General features: G+C 45.1%; 1 protein-coding gene across 1 annotated transcript in view; it reads left to right on the top strand.

Moving 5' to 3' along the window:
- LOC140196859 (dedicator of cytokinesis protein 2-like) overlaps window positions 1–17953 on the top strand; it is a 1243024-nt gene that overhangs the window by 267530 nt on the left and 957541 nt on the right. The window contains exons 12-13 of the mRNA XM_072256747.1: window positions 6183–6262; window positions 13630–13755. Of these exons, the coding sequence (XP_072112848.1) occupies window positions 6183–6262; window positions 13630–13755 (206 nt within the window). The remainder of the gene's footprint in view (window positions 1–6182; window positions 6263–13629; window positions 13756–17953) is intronic.

Below are 17953 nucleotides of genomic sequence, written 5' to 3' on the forward strand. Positions count from 1 at the left end.
ATATGCTGAAATTACCTAACAAATGCAGAGGAGACAAGCTGTTTGACCGCACTTAATCCTTACCAAAATGGCTTCACGGGCGCTCAATGCCCACTTCATTAGTTCCATGGTGAAGGGACTTGGGCCAAAGCGTTGACTGGTTACTCCCCTCCATAGATGCAACCTGACCTGCAGAGTTCCTTGAGAATTTTGTATGTGCTACTCATTAGTTCCAAGGTTTCTTGTTCGGTCAGGGTCCATTCTGTGCAGCAACCCAGTTTAAAATACTTAATTAGAGTGATTTGGGATAAGCCTTGGTAGATGGGATTGGTTCGCCTCAGATAGACACTTCAGTTGCCATGGCAACTTGCATAGAAACCCCATTTATGACTCTATCACCCTATAAGTGGTTGGTCCTTCCTGTGTTCTTCATCTGATGTTCTCGATATTTATTGCTTATACATATCTCTAATTGGCTAATCATGTGTCACAGGCCGTACCTTTCCCAGCTTCGGAACCAACATTTCTCTAGTCTTTCCACAGATCTCACACATTTAGAAGATAATTTTTTAAAATCATTCAACATGGAAGTGTAGGCATTTCTCACACCTACTCTGCCATTCACTAACATCTTATACCCCAGTGCTATTTACCTTCACTCAATTATATTGAATAAATTCCAAGAATTTCAAGAATGATTGAACTCAGCCTTCTCCATTATCAGTGACTGAGCTTCAACAATCCTTTGTTCAAAGTTCAAATTTATTATCAAAGTACATATGCATCACCATATACAACCCTGAGATTCACAGTAGAACAGAGAAATACAATATAATCAGTGAAAACCTACACACAAAGTCTGCCAAGCAACCATTGTGCAAAAAGAAGATAACTGTACATACATACATAATACTCAGAATGTAAGTTGTTGAGTTCTTGAAAGTGAGTCCATGGGCGTTGGGTAGAGAATCTTAAAGATACTTTATCTGGCTGATGGACTTTAACCTCAGTTCTGAATGATAGGGTGATAGAATTTTCTTTACTTACTTGGGCCCTTAGCTCCCAATGGATTATAGGCCATTGATGACCTCCTGTCTCCATCATCCTCTGAAGGTCATCAATGCTTCTGCTCCCCTGTGCAGGGGATTGGCCTATACATCATTATCAGAGCATCCTTTCCACCTCTCATTGTGGGGACTTAGGGTTGAATCTTGAATATGGAACGAGCTGCAGGAGGAAGTGATTGAGGTAGGTGCAATAACAACATGTAAAAGAGTTTTAGACAGGTACCTCAAGAAGAAAGCTTTAGATCATTGGTCCTGAACCACTTTATGTCATGGTCATATGCCATGACCATTTAGCAAGGGGTCTATTAACCCTTGATTTAGGGGGATATAGGCCAAAAATGGGCAAATGGGTCCCGCTTAGGCCGGCATCTTGGTTGGCATGGATAAGTTGTTCTCATGCTCTCTGACTTGATGCCCTCTCCCACAAGTGGATGCACTTTCTCTCCCTCCAACATCCCAATCACAATATGACTACTGTTGTAAGTCCACTAGAGGCTGGAGGCCAAGGATGGATCAGTCCTGGTGTTGGAGAACTTTGTATATACATGGGTAGGTGGGGGAGAAGAACTGGGCTTGTTCTGCTGTTGTTTCGTTGCATCTGGTGTTCTGCTGAGCATTGTGGGTATGCCATGTTAGCGCCAGAATATGTGGTGACGCTTGAGGACTGCCCCAGCACTTCTTCGGGTGTGCTGGTTGTTAACACACAAATAATGCATTTCACTGTTTGATTCAATGTACAGTACATACGATAAATCAATCTGAATCTTGGATCTTGTACCTTCTCTGTTTTGGAAAAGAATATCGCCAGCCTTCTGAGTCTTTTCCATGACCTCTCAGTTCCTGTATCTTTTTCCCCAATGCCTCCGGTCCCTTTTGCTACAAGAAGCACGGATGTTCCAAACATGGCTTGACCAAGGCTCATAGAACATATGACAGGAACAGCCCCTTCATCCCACAATGTTGTGCCGAACCAACTAAATTAGTAATCAAGTGGCCAACTAAACTAATCTTTTAATCGGTGCCCTCTACCTCCATCCCTGGCAGTGCCTTTCACGCAGGCAAATTTCTGGGTACAAAAACTTGCCCCTCAAATCTGCTTTGAACTTAACTCCCTCACCTTAAATGCATGCCCTCTGGTATTAGATTCTGATTAAAACACTTCCAACCTCAAAAATGTGCAGTTTATAATAAACAGGAACAACACCTAATTGGTTTGACTAATTGCCCTGCTCCGATTCTTCTCCTAGTTTAGTTAATCACTTCACGCTTGAAGTAAAAAACATCCTAATATCAGCCCGAAATCATATTATAGTGTTCAGGGCATGGTGCAGTCATCTCATGCGCACTACTTAAATTAAGAAGGAAATCGGAGGTGATGATATATGCGGTCTAGTGTTTGCTACCAGCATTATGGTTACGATACCCTAGATGTACTTCCATTCAGAGTTTTGAGAGCTCTTTAGACAGGCCAATAAATAGCAGGTCAGGAACATAATTACCCCAGGCTTCCTATCTAGCTTAAGCAGAGGAAATTAAGACGAGAGCTGACACTTTGTATGGTGCAAAATAATTTTCAGATTCATATCAGAAATTTTAATTTCAGCCAGGGACTGATTGACACTTTGAAATGAAAGGAGCAGAGTGTTGGAACAGTAGTTGCATAAGAAGCAATAAGAGGAAGGGGCACAGGATGATTAGGGCACAGAAGGAGACCATTTGGCCCATCAAAATCCTGACTAGCCCTGTGATCAAGCAATCAAAATGTCAAATGGTGGAAACGCTCAACAGGTCAAGCTGCATCTGTGGGAAGAGGATCACATTTAATGTTTCAGATCAAAACCCTTCACTCGAACAACTTAGCTTGTCCCATGCCCTTGAGACACCAGGAGGGGTGTGGGACACCACCCGAGACATCATTTAATTCCAGACATTACAGAATGTCTCTCTGGTGCTTCCCTCTCCCTTCCCCTTTTCCCAACCATGATTCCCCTCTCCCTGCCCCCTTCCCACTCTCAGTCCACAATAGAGACCCATATCAGAATCAGGTCTATCATCACTCACATATGTCATGAAATTTGTTTTTTGAGAGCTGCAGTACAGTGCAAAAGTACCTTAGGTATATATATGTGCCCAAGACTTTTGCACAGTACTGTATATCACACACAGTGCATAAAACAACCTATTACCACAAATAATTTAACACATCCAGCTGCCTTCAGATTGAAATTGTCACATGTACATTAGAACATGCACTGAAATATGCCATTTGCACTAACACCATCATTATCTAAGGGTGTGCTGGGGGCAGCAAAACAAGCCCCATTTCTCCCTTCTACCTGCCCACACACGTACAAAGTTGTGCAACCCCAGGACAGGCCGTCTCCGGCCTCCAATGGACTTGTGGACTCTCAAACATCAGGGCCTTGGACTTCTGCAGTGGTCCAGGGCTTTGAATGCTCCAGCTGAATCAGCTGCACCACTATGACGGGCAGATGGCCCCAGGCTGCTGACCATTCATTGCGTTTGAAAGTAATGCAACGTTGTGTTGGTTCCCCCGGACGCTCCAGTTCCCTCCCCCATCCCGAAGATGTTCACTGGCCACCACAAAATATCTCTGTTGTGTCGGTAGAAATATCGTTTTCTCCAACAACTTCGTTCTTCATAGTCATAGAGTCAGAGAAAACTACTGCACTAAAGTAGGCCTTTTGCCCCATCTAGTCCATACTGAGCATTACTGCTCAGTCCCATCAACCAGACAACCCCCCCAGTTCTTGATTCCTCTGTTAATGGGTATTGTCTTCTACTTTGCCAATAAAGGAAAGGTACGTCACATCTGGAGTTTCTCCGGTTAGCGGACGATTTCCCTCCACGCCTCTCTGACGTAGTGGGGAACCGCGTACGAGGCAAGTTATAGCAGTGGTTTGCCATTGCCTTCTGCTGGGTGAGTTTCCAAAGAGATCACCAGCTCATAACCCAGCACGGACGGAAAGTGTGCAGGAGAGCCGGCTGGATTCGAACTCGGGACCTTTCATCCCGAAGTCCGACGCTGGTGCTGCTACGCCACCAGCCGGGTCACTAGGCTTCGTGATTATGAAGGTAGAATGGCTCTATCAGATGTCTACAATGTGAGAGTAACTCCAGCCTGTCCAGTCCGCCCTCATCCCTGGAATTAGTTCCCTCGTTCTCATCCGCATCCATTACAAAGCCTCCAATGCAACTTTCCCGGGGAGTGATAGCGAGACGATACTCTAGCTGTGGCCAAGTCAGTGTTTGATTGTGACTTCAAAGATAAAGATAGCGTAATTTCTCGCATTACGTTCAAAACGTACGGTGAAGTGTGTTGCCACACAGGATCGTGCTGGGGGCACGCCGCAAGTGTCGCCATCCTCGCATAACCCACTAACCCTGAGCCGTAAGCCTCTGGGAGGCGTGAGCACCCAGAGGAAACCCACACATTCACAAGGAGGACGTACGGGCTCTGTACAGACAGTGGCAGGATTTGAATCTGATCAGTGATTGCTCGTGTGCAAGACATAAAATTACTATAAGTTGCACGATGTATGAATAGTACAAAAACAAAAGAATAAGGAGGTGTTGTTCATGAGTTATTGGACCATTCAGAAGTCTGATAGCAGAGGAAAAGGAACTGTCTCTGAATCATGGAGTGTGTGTCTTCAGGCTTCTGGACCTTATCCCTCGCCTCAGTACAATATTTCGCTAAGCCAACACCTCCAAGACAAAATAGGTTTAAGTTATGTTGAGGTCATCTCTGAGGTTCTTAACATTTTAAAGTGTCACTGAACCTGAATCAATCTACTTTATTGATTAAAAATTTATTTATTTATTGATACAGTGCAGAGTCAGCCTTTCTAACCGTGTTGCCCTGACAAACCCAATTAACCATAATCTGATCAGGGGACAGTTTACAATGACTAATTAACCTACCCGGTATGCCTTTGGACTGTGAGAGAAAACTGGAGGACCTGGAGAGAACTCACGCATTGCACGAGCAGGACGTTCAGAGACTACTCACAGAATGGCGCCAAAATTGAACTCCAAACTCCTGACTGTCCCAAGCTTTAAAAGTATCACGCTAACCACGACAGTGCATGTTAAACACAAGGTTTAAAAGATGTCTGGACAGATACAGGGAGTGGAAAGGTTTAGAGGGACGTGGACCCAAATGTAGGCCAATAGGATTAGTTCAGGTGGGCATCTCGGTCGGCATTGACGAGATGTCCATGGAGCCTGTTTCTATTCTCTATGGTTCTATAACTCTGTAATCTAGTTTAGAATGCAGCACAGCCCACAATCTGTTGGGTTAACAAATTCCAAACATTCACCATCCCACTCAATTGAAGAACCTTCTCTTCATCTCATTCACTAACCCTTATTTTGAGTCTGGTTTCTAAACTTCTCAGCCAGAGGATTCAGATTCAGACTTACTGAGTGTGTCAACAATGAAGACACCCAAGGATGCGCTGGGACACATCCTTGGCACATTCTGGTGCCAACATAGCATATAACCACAATGTTCGGCAGAACAACGAAGAGCACAGCAAGCGACAAAACAACAATGAGCAACAAATGGCTTTCCTCTCTACCTCCACCCATGCACACATACAGTCCTCTAATTCCACGAAAGGCCTCCGGATTCCAGGCTGTGGCCATCGGGCTCAACTTCCAGACATTCGATTGAGCCATCTTCTCTGCATTTACTCTGTGAAAAACTGGAAGAATTTCATATGATGCATGTTCTGACAGTCCTGGGCAACTTATATTCTCGCCTTTTCTGCAGTGCAGCACAGAACGCTTCCTCTGGCAGTTAAAATGTTATCCCCCCCATGCTCCCTCTCTCTCTCTCTCTCCAACACACACATACACACAAAGAGTCAACATGCACAGATGCTAAGAACAATTTCACAGCTGGCTGGTCAGGTTCCAGGAAGCCTTGATAATCCACCTCGTAATACGAGATGGAACTGATGCTGGTTTTTCTTGGCTTTATTTGGAGAATAATCGGTTTGCTCCGCAGTGTCACCCAACTGTTCAGGCATTTGTGGCGTCCAATGGTATTCCTTAAGTGCCTCCCAGAGTTAATTATTTTTATAAACTTTCTTTTTGTCTTCCTGACAGAGTTACGGCTGAGAATGACTTCCTCCACACTTTAATCCATAAGGTTGTAGCTGCCAAAGACATAAACCACAAAGGACAAGGTAAAATATTCTTTTCCTTTCCCTCAGTACTTGAGCACAGCAGTCATTATTCTCTCCAAATTGAGTTGTATTAATGCTTATCTGCTCTCCTTCCATGTTTACCCGCGTTCCTCCCAGCACTTCTGCCAGTTCCCTACTTGTTCTCAAAGTGACTTCCCATTGTCTTCCTTCACAGGCGTTTTGCTTTGCAAACATTTGACCAGGGTTAAGCTGGCCAACCTCTATGCAAATTTCATGTTATCATCATCATCAATATGTGCTGTGTCATAGGACATGGACAATCAAGGTCTATCCACGTCTGTGGTTGTTCTTGGCAAATATTTGGCCATTGCTGCCTTCTGGGTAGTGTCTTTAGAAGACAGGTGACCCCAGCCATTACCAATACTATTCAGAGATTGTCTGCCTGGTGGCAGTGGTCACATAGCCAGGACTTGTGATATGCACCAGTTGCTCTATGACCATCCACCACCTACTCCCATGGTCTCATGTGACCTGATTTTTTTTTGGGCGGGGGGGAGCTTCTACGAGGTGCTACAACTTGCCCAAGGGTGACCTGCAGGCTCACAGAGGGAAGGAGTCCTTACACTTCCTTTGGTAGAGACGTATCTCCACCCCACCACTCAAATTTTTATTTCTGTTACTTATTTAGAGATACAGCACGGTAACAGGCCTTACCAGCCCAACGAGCCCACGCCACCCAGTTACACCCGTGTGACTAATTAACCTACTAACGCGATTTTAATCCTAGGACAATTTACAATAAACAATTAACCCACCAACCAGTATGTCTTTGGAATATGGGAGGAAGCCAGAGCACCCTGAGGAAAACCACACGGTCACGGGAAGATGTGGCGGGTTGCTGGCACTGTTACAGTGGTACACTAACCACTGCCCTATGTACAGTGGATTCCCATCAATGGGGACACAATAGGACGAGTATATCTCGGCCCAATTAAACGGCTGCTCCAATTAGCTGAAGTTTCATGGAACGGTATAAAAAAGAGAAAAGAAGCAACCGGCTATTTAGTGGAATTCAGAACAAATGGAAACTGTTCCTCTGTCTTACAGTCTAAGGTTCAGCTTTATTTGTCACCTGTACATCCAAATAAACGGATCTTAATGTCGAATCAAATCAGTGAGGATTGTGCTGGGCAGCCCACAAGTGTCCCCACATTTCCGGCGACAACATAGCATGCCCACCACTCACTAACCCTCACCCTAACCCATATGTCTTTGGGGTGTTGGAGGAAACCCACGCGATCGTGGAAAGAACATACAAACTCCTGACCGGCAGTGGTGGGAATCTGACCTCTGTCTTACAACGAGGCCTCTGCCGGTCAGGGTCGACTATGGATGTTGTGTCCTAGCTGTCTAGATATGCAAGCCAGGCAGTACAATATGGAGAGCAAGCTCTCCCTCGCCACACATCTGATGAAGCCAAAGGAATGGCAGAGACGGATACAGTTTGGCACTAGCAGCATCGCAGGGGTTGTCAGTCAGCGTTGAACTCAACATAAGGCTGCCTCAGGGACTCCAGCTGCGGATGTTTTCCTCGGGGTTTACCACCGAAGCCTTCTCCATGGGTAGGTATAGCTGCAAGGTAGTTGGAAGTTTGAGATCAGAGTTTTTCTTCTCCTCCACAGCTGATGAGCCCCATCTGCCCAAAGCAACCAGTTTTAAGGTGCCAGAGCCTGCTTTTGCCCCTTCTCCTGTAAGTAGTTTCTATCTTACAGCTGCCACTGTGAAGTGGTACGCTAACGGCTATGCAACCATGCCTTGTGGTGGAAGAAGGTTGCTTACCGGTCCTTTTCTGAGGGATAGGCAATAAACACTGGCTTCACTGGTAACTCCCACATGGCTGTCCTAACCTGCCAACCCACCAGCATCCGTGTCCCGCACATAGTTCTCCGTAACTTCGACCATCTCCAATGGGATACCACCACCAAGCACATCTTTCCCTCTCCCTCCCCCCCCCACAGCCCCACTTTCTGCTTTCCGCAGCGATCACTCCCTATGCGAATCCCTTATCCATTTGTCCCTCCCCACTGATCTCCCTCCTGGCACTTACCCTTGCAAGCGGAACAAGTGCCACACCTGCCCCTACTCCTCCTCTTTCACTACCATTCAGGGCCCCAAACAGGCGAGACTTCACCTGTGAGTCTGTTGGGTCATATACTGTGTCCAGTGCAAAGTCCTATGCTCCGTCTGCTAGAAAAAAGTGGGATCTCCCAGTGGCCACCCATTGTCATTCCGCTTCCCATTCCCATTCCGACATATCAGTCCATGGTCTCCTCTTCTGTTGCAATGAGGCCACATTCAGGTTGGAGAAGCAACAGCTTATATTCTGTCTGGGGAGCCTCCAACCAAAGCATGAACATCGAATTCTCAAACTTCTGGTGATGCGCTCCTAACCTCTCCTTCACATTTTGCATTCCCATTTCCCTCTCTCACTTTATCGCCTTACCCTGCCTATCGCCTCCCTCGCGTGCTCTTGCCCCTTTTCTTTCTTCCATGGCTTTCAGTCCTTTCCTGTTAGATTCCCCCTTCTCCAGCCCTGTATATCTTTCACTAATCAACTTGCCAGCTCTTTACTTCATCCCTCCCTCCCTCTCATCCCCCCCCCAATGGTTTCACCTATCACCTTGTGGTTCTTCTTCTCCCCCGCCACCCACCTTCTAACTCTGACTCCTCATCTTTTTCTCTCCAGTCCTGATGAAGGGTTTTGGGAGGTTTTATATTTCCATATGTATTTACAGTTGCTAAACAAATGCAAATTATTGTTAGTGTATTTTCTCTGACATAACAACTTTTTAGGAGCTGCAGATCCAACTTAGAGTCATTGTATGCAATGCTGGATTTTTGTCTTGCTGTCTTGAAGATGAATTTTTAAGGAACTACAAGATGTGATAATGAAGGATTTTCTGGACTGCTGCAAAGTCTTTTCGGGACTGGAGGGAATTTTGCCATCTGTGGTGACGGCAGGCATACCCACTGACCTCGATTTGCTGCTGGCAAGAGCCTGGACATCATTCTAGTTAATTTCAAGGTTAATCTCCCACAAGCATTAGCTCTGGCAAAGCAGTGATGTTGCTTGGAAAACAAACAGCCTGTTGCATAGACACACAACATAAGCATGAGGATACCATGAAGCAAACGGGAAACAAGTATCAAATAATTGTTTCGCATTTGTGCAGAAAATGTGATTGAGATTTGAACATATAATCATCAATAACATAAGGTTCATCCATTGTCATCGATGAAGACCTCGACACTATTAGTACTTCTTACGAGGCCGAGTTGCTAGCTCGACACTCAACCCGGCACAGCTGGAAAGTGTGCCTGGGAGCGGCCTGACTGGATTCGAACTCGGGAACTTTCGCTCCGGAGTCTAGCGCTGATGTCACTGCGCCACCAGCCAGCTGATGGTGCCGAGGCTAGTGCTTGAGTTGGATTTAAGTGAGGGAGAGTTGCGCAGCGTCAGCCTCACTCTCTCTTCCCAATTCCCATCTGGATCCAGTGGCAAGACAAGAGTCTAGACGGCTGGAGATGGGACTAGGCGCAGTGGATGACCAGGACATGTCCTGTGTCTTGTCATGCTCTACACATTCCACGACGCTTGCAGAGACTGCCTTCTTGACCATTGGACCTTCCACTGGTCTCGTCCGCTCAATCTGCCGGAGTCTGTCTTCACATGCTGGGATAGACAACTCCCTATCACACCGAGGGTTTGAGACCCGTTGGCTACCCTCACCTGGTTTAGCCGGCTTATGGCCGCTGTCGCATGCAAATAGCTACGGGGAGCCATGGGTGAGAGCTGAGTGCCAGGTGGGGACCAAAGGTGGACAAATAACATAGAACAAAGAACAACACAGAAACAGGCCATTCAGCCCATCATATCTCTCCTTACCGTGACGTCGAATTGAACCAGTCCTATCTGCCTACGTATGGTCATTGCCCCTATCTATTCATGAACCTGTTGGTGTGGGTCTCCAGGGTTTGGATGTCCTGCTTTGTGGTAGACCGTAAGACTTACAAGCAGAATTAGGCCGATCTGTGAGTGAAAATGTTGCCCGTCAAACTTCTATTAAATTTTTTCCCTCTCACAAACTTATCTCTTCTAATTTATCATTCCCCAACCCAGGGAAAATGGCTGCATGCATTCACCGTGCCAATGACCCTCATAATTTTATACCCCTCTATAAGATCACAAGATATAGAAGCAGAATTCGGCCATTAGGCCCAACGGGTGCTCTGCTAGTTCATCATGGCTGATCCATTTCCCTTTCCCAATCCCTTGCCTTCTCCCTGTCTCCCATCTGCCCTGGCCAATCATGAAATGAACACCCTTTGCCTTAATTATACCCATGACCTCCACAGCCACCAGTGGCAACGAATTCCACAGATTCACCACCCCGGCTGAAGTTCCTCCTCCGTCGCAGTGAGAAGAGGGTACGACCTGGATGTTGGTGATCCTTGATGATGAATGCTGCCTTGTGGCAGTCCATGGTAGGGAAGGGCTATGTCCATGATGGCCTGGGCAGTGTTGGCCACTATCCACCCTCTTGTGTCCCTTTGCTTTGGAATTTGCTATTCCAATTTGCCCAACAGAATGTGTAGAGTTGTCAATGGTAACAATTTTTCATCCATTAAAATGCCTGACTTTTTAAAATTTAAATACAGATTATTCAAAGGATGCTCCCTTATGACAGATTTCATTATCAGCCAAGGATACCCAATAAAAATCCAAAAGGATCTTATTCCCTGGAGCAATGGAGAATAAGGGGAGATCTGATTGACATATTCAAAATTAGGGAGTGTATAGATATGGTAAATTCATGCAGGCTTTTTCTGCTGAGGTTGGGTGAGACTAGAACTAGTGGTTATGGATCCTCCGTAGAGAGAGTTAAGTGCACCAAGTTCCTTGGAGTTCACATCATGGATGACCTCAGCTTATCCCTTAATATCACCTCCCTGAACAAGAAAGCACGGCAGTGCCTCCACTTCCTAAGGGAATTGAGGCAAGTGAGGCTCCCACCCCCATTCTTACTGCATTTTATAGGAGCACCATTGAGAGCATCCTGACAAGTTGCATCTCCATCTGGTCTGGGCGCAGTTGAGCATTGGACTGGAAGTCCCAACAAAGAATGGCTGAGAGGCTCATTGGGATCTCCTGACCATCCATCGGGGACATTTATCAGAAGCGCTGCATACGCAGGGCCCTAAGTATTATGAAGGATCCCACCCATCCATCCAGTATCCTCTTTGACTTTCTTCCGTCAGGCAGGAAGCTACGATGCATAAGGGCAAGAATAGTCAGGATGAGAAATAGTTTCTTCCCTCAGGCCACTAGGCTTCTGAACTCCTTACTGCATCGCATTCAAAGTGTCACTGGTCAATCTGTTCTGTTCCTCACAATATTTAGTTTGTTTATTTATGTATGATCCATCTGTAGATTTTATCCTTACTTTCATAAGTTATCGTGTGTTATGGGCTTTGCATCCTGGTCTGGAGAAACTTGTATCGTTTAATAGTATACATGTAAATAGCCGAATAACAATAAACTTGACTTGATGGGCTCAGGGTGAAAGGTGAATTGTTAAGCAGAACAAGTGGTGGTGAGAGTGTGGAACCAACTGCCTGCAGAAGTGGTTGATGCAGGTTTGATTTCAACATTTAAGAGAAGTTTGGTTAAATACAGGACCAGGCAGAATAATACTGTAGTTCAGTACAGACTAGATGGGTCGAAGGGTCTGTGTCTGTGCTGTAGTGCTCTATGACTCCATGCTTTGGGGGAAGTCTTTCAGGAGGTCAAACTCCCAAGTTTCCTGCCTCTCATCAATTACTCATATCCCCTCTCTGAGTCCATTTTGCCTGCAGCCCTTTCAATTATTTTTGGCCCATTAACATCAAATGAAAGAATGCTATTGAGCTGGACACTCATATCATCATCTGAACTCATTTCACAGTGGATACTTGCCTGCAGCAATGAAGCAGGAGATATTCCATCTTTCTGTTCTGAGTCTCGTGTTTGTTGCAACCACAATGTGTCACACTATCACCCTTTTGTGACCTCTGATCCTAGACCGCCCAGCCCAGCTGAACGTTGTCACGGACTCACCTGGGCTGGTACGGTATAACCGCAGTCGGTGTAATACTATTACGGTGCCAGTGACCTGGGTTCAATTCCCACCGCTGTTTGTAAGGACTTTGTACATTCTTCCCAAGACTGCAAGACTATGTGAGTTCCCTTTGGGTGCTCCAGTTTCCTTCCACATTCCAAAGGCAGGTGGGGTTCTGGTCGCAACAGTTTGCATTTACTCCAGGTTTTGATGCTGTGACGTACTTCATATGTGGCCCAGTAAAGCTAATGTCAGATGAGTGTTAGAATTGGGAAGAATTAAATGAGAATAGTCAAAGAGGGTAAACCAGCAGACTCAGGATGCCAACACAGCAGGGCCTGCAGCAATGCACGCACAAAATGCTGGAGGAACTCAGCAGGCCAGGCAGTTGGCATTTCGGGCTGAGACCCTTCCTCAGGACTGGAAAGGAAGGGGGAAGACACCAGAATAAAAAGATGGGGTGCGGGGGGGAAGAGGGAGGATCAGCCAGAAGATGACAGGTGAAGCCAGGTGGGTGGGAAAGGTAAGTGGCTGGAGGCAGAATCCAAAAAGAAAGGAGGGTGGGCCATAGGTGATAGGGAAATAGGAATCTGATAAGAGAGAAGAGTGGACCAGGGGAGAGAGGGAAGAAGGAATCCAATAGGAGAGGAGTGTGGAGAATGGGAGGAAAGGATGGTCACCAGGGGAAGATAATATGCAGGTGGGGAGAAGAGATGGGAGGTCAGAGTGGGGAATAGAGGAAGAAAAGGGGGAGGAAATCTAACCGGAAGGAGAAATTGATGCTCATGCCATGAGGTGAAGGTTACCAGCATGTCTACAACTCACTGACTCTCAGTGTATGTCTTTGGAATGTGTGAGGAGCACCTGGAAGCAAGCGTACATGCTCACGGGGAGAACATGCAAACTCCTGACAGACAGCAAGGGGAATCGAATACCGATTGGAGATCGCTGGCATTGTAAAGTGATTGTGCTACCTGCTACCCTACTGTGCTGCCCCTGCACAGCAGGATCAATTTAGAATAGTGATTTAAGTTACTAACCTGCATGCTTCTGGGATTTTGGAAGAAACCAGAGCATTCGGTAGAAAGGAGTGGTCACAGAGAATATACGATCTTCATACAGTTATAACCGGAGATGAGGATTGTACCCAATTTGCAGGAACTGTTCCACCCTAATGTTTTCATTGTATATATTTAGTAGTGGACAGCATTTTCCCATATCCCATGGCTAATTCCACTCTTTTTCCAGGTCTCTGGGTTTCCATGAAGTTACTGTCTGGAGATCTGAAACAAATTCGCAAGGACCATCCTCATCTGGTGGACAGAAACACGGTGGTTGCGAGGAAAATGGGGTTTCCTGAGATCATCATGCCAGGTTAGATAACCGTGGACTTGGTTCTTGTTAGTTTTGGATTTGTTTCATTGTTGCCACATGTACCAAGATACAATGAAAAACTTACCTTGCATATCGCTTATACAGATTGGATCATGACACAGCGGGAATAAGGTAAAACAATAACAATGCAGAATAAAGTGTAAAAGCTCCTGAAAAGTGTAGTGTAGGAAAACAATAAAGTGCAAAATTTTTCACTCTTAACCCATGACTTCTAGTCCCATGCAACCTCAGTGGAAAATATCTGCTTGCATTTACCCTAACTATTCTCCTCATAAATTGTGTACCTCTAACAAATCTCCCCTCATTATCCGACACACTTACGAGTAAAGTCCTAACCTATTCAAACTTTCCCCATAACTTCTGTCCTCAAGTCTTGGCAACATCCTTTTCTGCACTCTTTCAATCTTATTGACAATGTTCCTGTAGGTAGTTGAACAAAACTGCAGACAGTATTCCAAATTAGGCCTTACAAATTCAACCTACCATCTCAACTCCTGAACTTAACTCCCAGATCCTTCTATTCTACTCATTGTCTAAGTTCTACCTAGTTTGTCTTCCAAAGTGCAACATCTTATACTTGCCTGCATTAAATTCTGTCTGCCATTTTTCAGCCCATCTTTCTGGCTGGTCCAGATTCTGCTAAAAGCTTTGACATTCTTCCTCAATGTCTACTAAGCCTCTAATCCAGAAATTTGCTAATCTATTTACTACATTGTCATCGAGGTCATTGATATAGGTGACAAACATGAACCGCTAGTCACAGGCCTCCAGTCAGAGAGGCAGCCATTTACTTCCACTTGCTGGCTTCGCCCATGAGGCCAATGTCTAATTCAATTTACTACCTCAACTTGAATGCCAGGTGACTAAACCTTCTTGATGAACCGCCCATGTGGGGCCTGGTCAAATGCCCTGCTAAAGCCCATGTAGACAACACCCACTGCCTTGCCTTCATCAACTGTCTTGGTAACTTCCTTGAAAAACTCTGTCAGATTGGTTGTGCAGGTTGATTGAAGAACTGAATGTTTGAAGGGAAGTAGCTGTTCTTGAACTTGGTGGTGTGGGACTTTAGGCTTCAGTACTGCCTGCTCGACGGCAACTGTGAGAAGAATAGTAGTGAGGTAGAGGTAACTCGCATGAGTAGTAGAGAAAGAGGTGTAGATGAATATTGTGTCCTCTCAGCTTGTTCCAAGCTGGGAGATATATAGAGCTACAGAACACCACAGCACAGAAATAGGCCCAGCAGCTCACCTATTTCATGCTGAACTATTAACCTACCTCGTCCTATTGACCTGCACCTGGACAATAGTCTTCCACATCCCTCCCATCCATGAACCTATCCAAACTTCTCTTAAATGTTGAAATCGAACCCGTATCCACCACGTCCGCTGGCAGTTTGATCCACACTTGCACCGCCCGCTGAGTAGAGAATTTGCCTCTGGTTCCCCTGAAATATTTCACCCTTTTTAACCTATGGTCTCCAGTTCTAGTCTCACCCATTCTCGATGGAAAAGGCCTGCTTGTATTTACCCTGTCTATACACCTCATAATTTTGTATACCTTTATTAAATCTCTCCTCCTTCTTCACTACTCCAGGGAATAAAGTGCTAGCCTATTCAACCTTTCTCTATAACTGAGAGTTATGGTCTGAAAGTGACGTTTTTCACACAGAGGGTGGTAGTGGTGATCATATGACAAACAATCTTTTAATGCAGCTTTTACAAGAGCACATCTCAAATGGTCCATTAGTGGTGCTCCAGGTTGGAAAAGAGCAATGACACCATGTCAGGCGGGTGTGTTATGTTATAATAATTACAAACATCAGCAAGTGGGGCCTTTTGGAACTTGTCAGAGTGTTTGAGATATAGCGAGCAGTCGTTCGTTTGGAAGAATGAGCATAAGCTTTAAAAGGTGACCAGGGCTTTTTGGAAGCCTGGATTAGACAATATGTCTTATTAGAAAAGGTTAGCGAGCTAGGGCTTTCCTCTTTGGAACAGAAAAGGATGAGAGATGACCTGACAGAGGTGTTTAAAATGATAAGAGTAGATAGAAAATGCCTTTATTTTTCCTTTTTTTCGACTTTGGTTTCAATCACATCACAGGCAACCCCGCTGTTCTGAAACCCTTCTGCCCTGAAACCAGATGTTTCTTTTCCAACTCTTCACAATTTTGACAGGAGATCACAGACCTGAGCATTAACTCTTTTTATCTCCATACACTCCACCAGAGGATTTTCTAGGATTTTCTGCATTTTATTCAAGTTCCCAAATAATTCTGGTTAACATTCTTCATCTAATGAAGAAAGCTTGGGTGACCGAGAGCTTTTCTCTTTGGAGCGAAGGTGGATGAGAGATATTGTGCAAGATGATAAGAGGCACAGAGAGTGTGGGCAGCCAGAGACTCTTTCCCAGGGTGGAAATATCTAATGTGAGGAGGCATATTCTAGGATGATTGTGTAGGAGGTCAGTCAGGGGTAATATTTTTCATGGTGAGTGCATGAAACACCCTGTGCTGGTAGAGTCAGATCCTTTAGGGGCATTTAAGCAACTCTTAGATAGGCATATGGATGATGGGAAAATGGAGGGCTTTACAGAAGGGAAGAGTTAGATTGATCTTAGAGCAGGTTAAATGGCCGGTACAACATTGTGGGCTGAAGGGTTAGTACTGGATTGTCAGTTTCAATGTTCTACGGAGCAAATTCACAATCCAAAACCTACGAAGGATCTTAAAACAGTAAATACTAATATTGAGTGAGAACCAAAATACATACCCTGACAGGAGACTCATTTGTCATTTTATTGACATTATTGATTGTCAATCACGTTTAAAAAATGAGCTTGAAATTTTCCTTTAATTTCAGAACTTCCTCAACCATGAGATGGAATCTGCTTTAAGATAGATACAAATAATAACCAAAATAAATTAACTCCTTCATGGAGTCCTAAATTAGTGAGTTTCGTTCTCATTGCTGGGTCGGAAGGTTCTTATTTAAGGGATTTGAACCGTAAGACCAAAAGATATAGGAGTAGAATTAGCTCATTCAGCCCATTGAGTCTGCTCTGCATTCCATCATGGCTGATATATTATCCCACTCAACCCCATTCTACTGCCCGCTCCCTGTAACCCTTGGCACTCTTTCGAATCAAGAACCTATCAACCTCCACTTTAAGTATACCCAATGACTTGGCCTTCCACAACCATCTGTGGCAATGAATTCCACAGATTCGCCACCCTCTGGCAACAGAAGTTTATCCTCATCTCTGCTCTAAAGGACAGTCCTTGTATTAATCCTGCCCATTCTAGCTGGCACAGATAGTAGGTTGTTCCTTCTTTCAGGTTAGATTTGGACACCAATGGCTCTACCTTCTGAGGACACTGAAGAGAGCTGGACTATGTACAGCCATACTCACATCCTTCTATAGATACGCAGTATCCCGCATGGTACAGAAACTGTACTGCAGCCGATAGAAAGGCTCTACGATGAGTCATCAAAATTGTCCAACGCATGACCAGCGCCAGCCTACCTGCCATTGAGGATTTATATACAGAAAGGTGCCTTAGAAAGGCCAGAATCATCATGAAGGATCTCACTTACTCTGTTTATGGACCGTTTGTCCCACTTCTCATCAGTGGGGAGGGTCCACACCAAGACCAGAGTAAAAAACATTTCCTTTCCCCAAGCAGTAAGGCTGATCAACACTTCCTCTTACTAATCCACTCCTTGACCACTACTGTATCATTTCATGTCAGAGTCACCTTGTGTATCAATATAAACACGAGGAATTCTGCAGGTGCTGGAAATTCAAGCAACACACATCAAATTTGCTGGTGAACGCAGCAGGCCAGGCAGCATCCCTAGGAAGAGGCACAGTCGACGTTTCGGGCCGAGACGTTGACTGTGCCTCTTCCTAGGGATGCTGCCTGGCCTGCTGCGTTCACCAGCAAATTTGATGTGTGTTGCTTGTGTATCAATACTCATGTGCCGAGTGTCAATGTACGTATGCATAATTAGTTTATGTATATGTTATCTTATGTACTTGCATTTATTGTGTTCTTTAATTTGGTGAGACCGTACCTGTAGTCTTCAATACAGGATTAGTTGTCCTGTTTTTGGAAAAACATCATTAAACTGGCAAGAGTGCAGGGAAAAATTACAAGGATGCTTTCATGAGTCAGGACC

The sequence above is a fragment of the Mobula birostris genome, chromosome 4, assembly GCF_030028105.1.
Source record: "Mobula birostris isolate sMobBir1 chromosome 4, sMobBir1.hap1, whole genome shotgun sequence".
Classification (NCBI taxonomy): Eukaryota; Metazoa; Chordata; class Chondrichthyes; order Myliobatiformes; family Myliobatidae; genus Mobula; species Mobula birostris.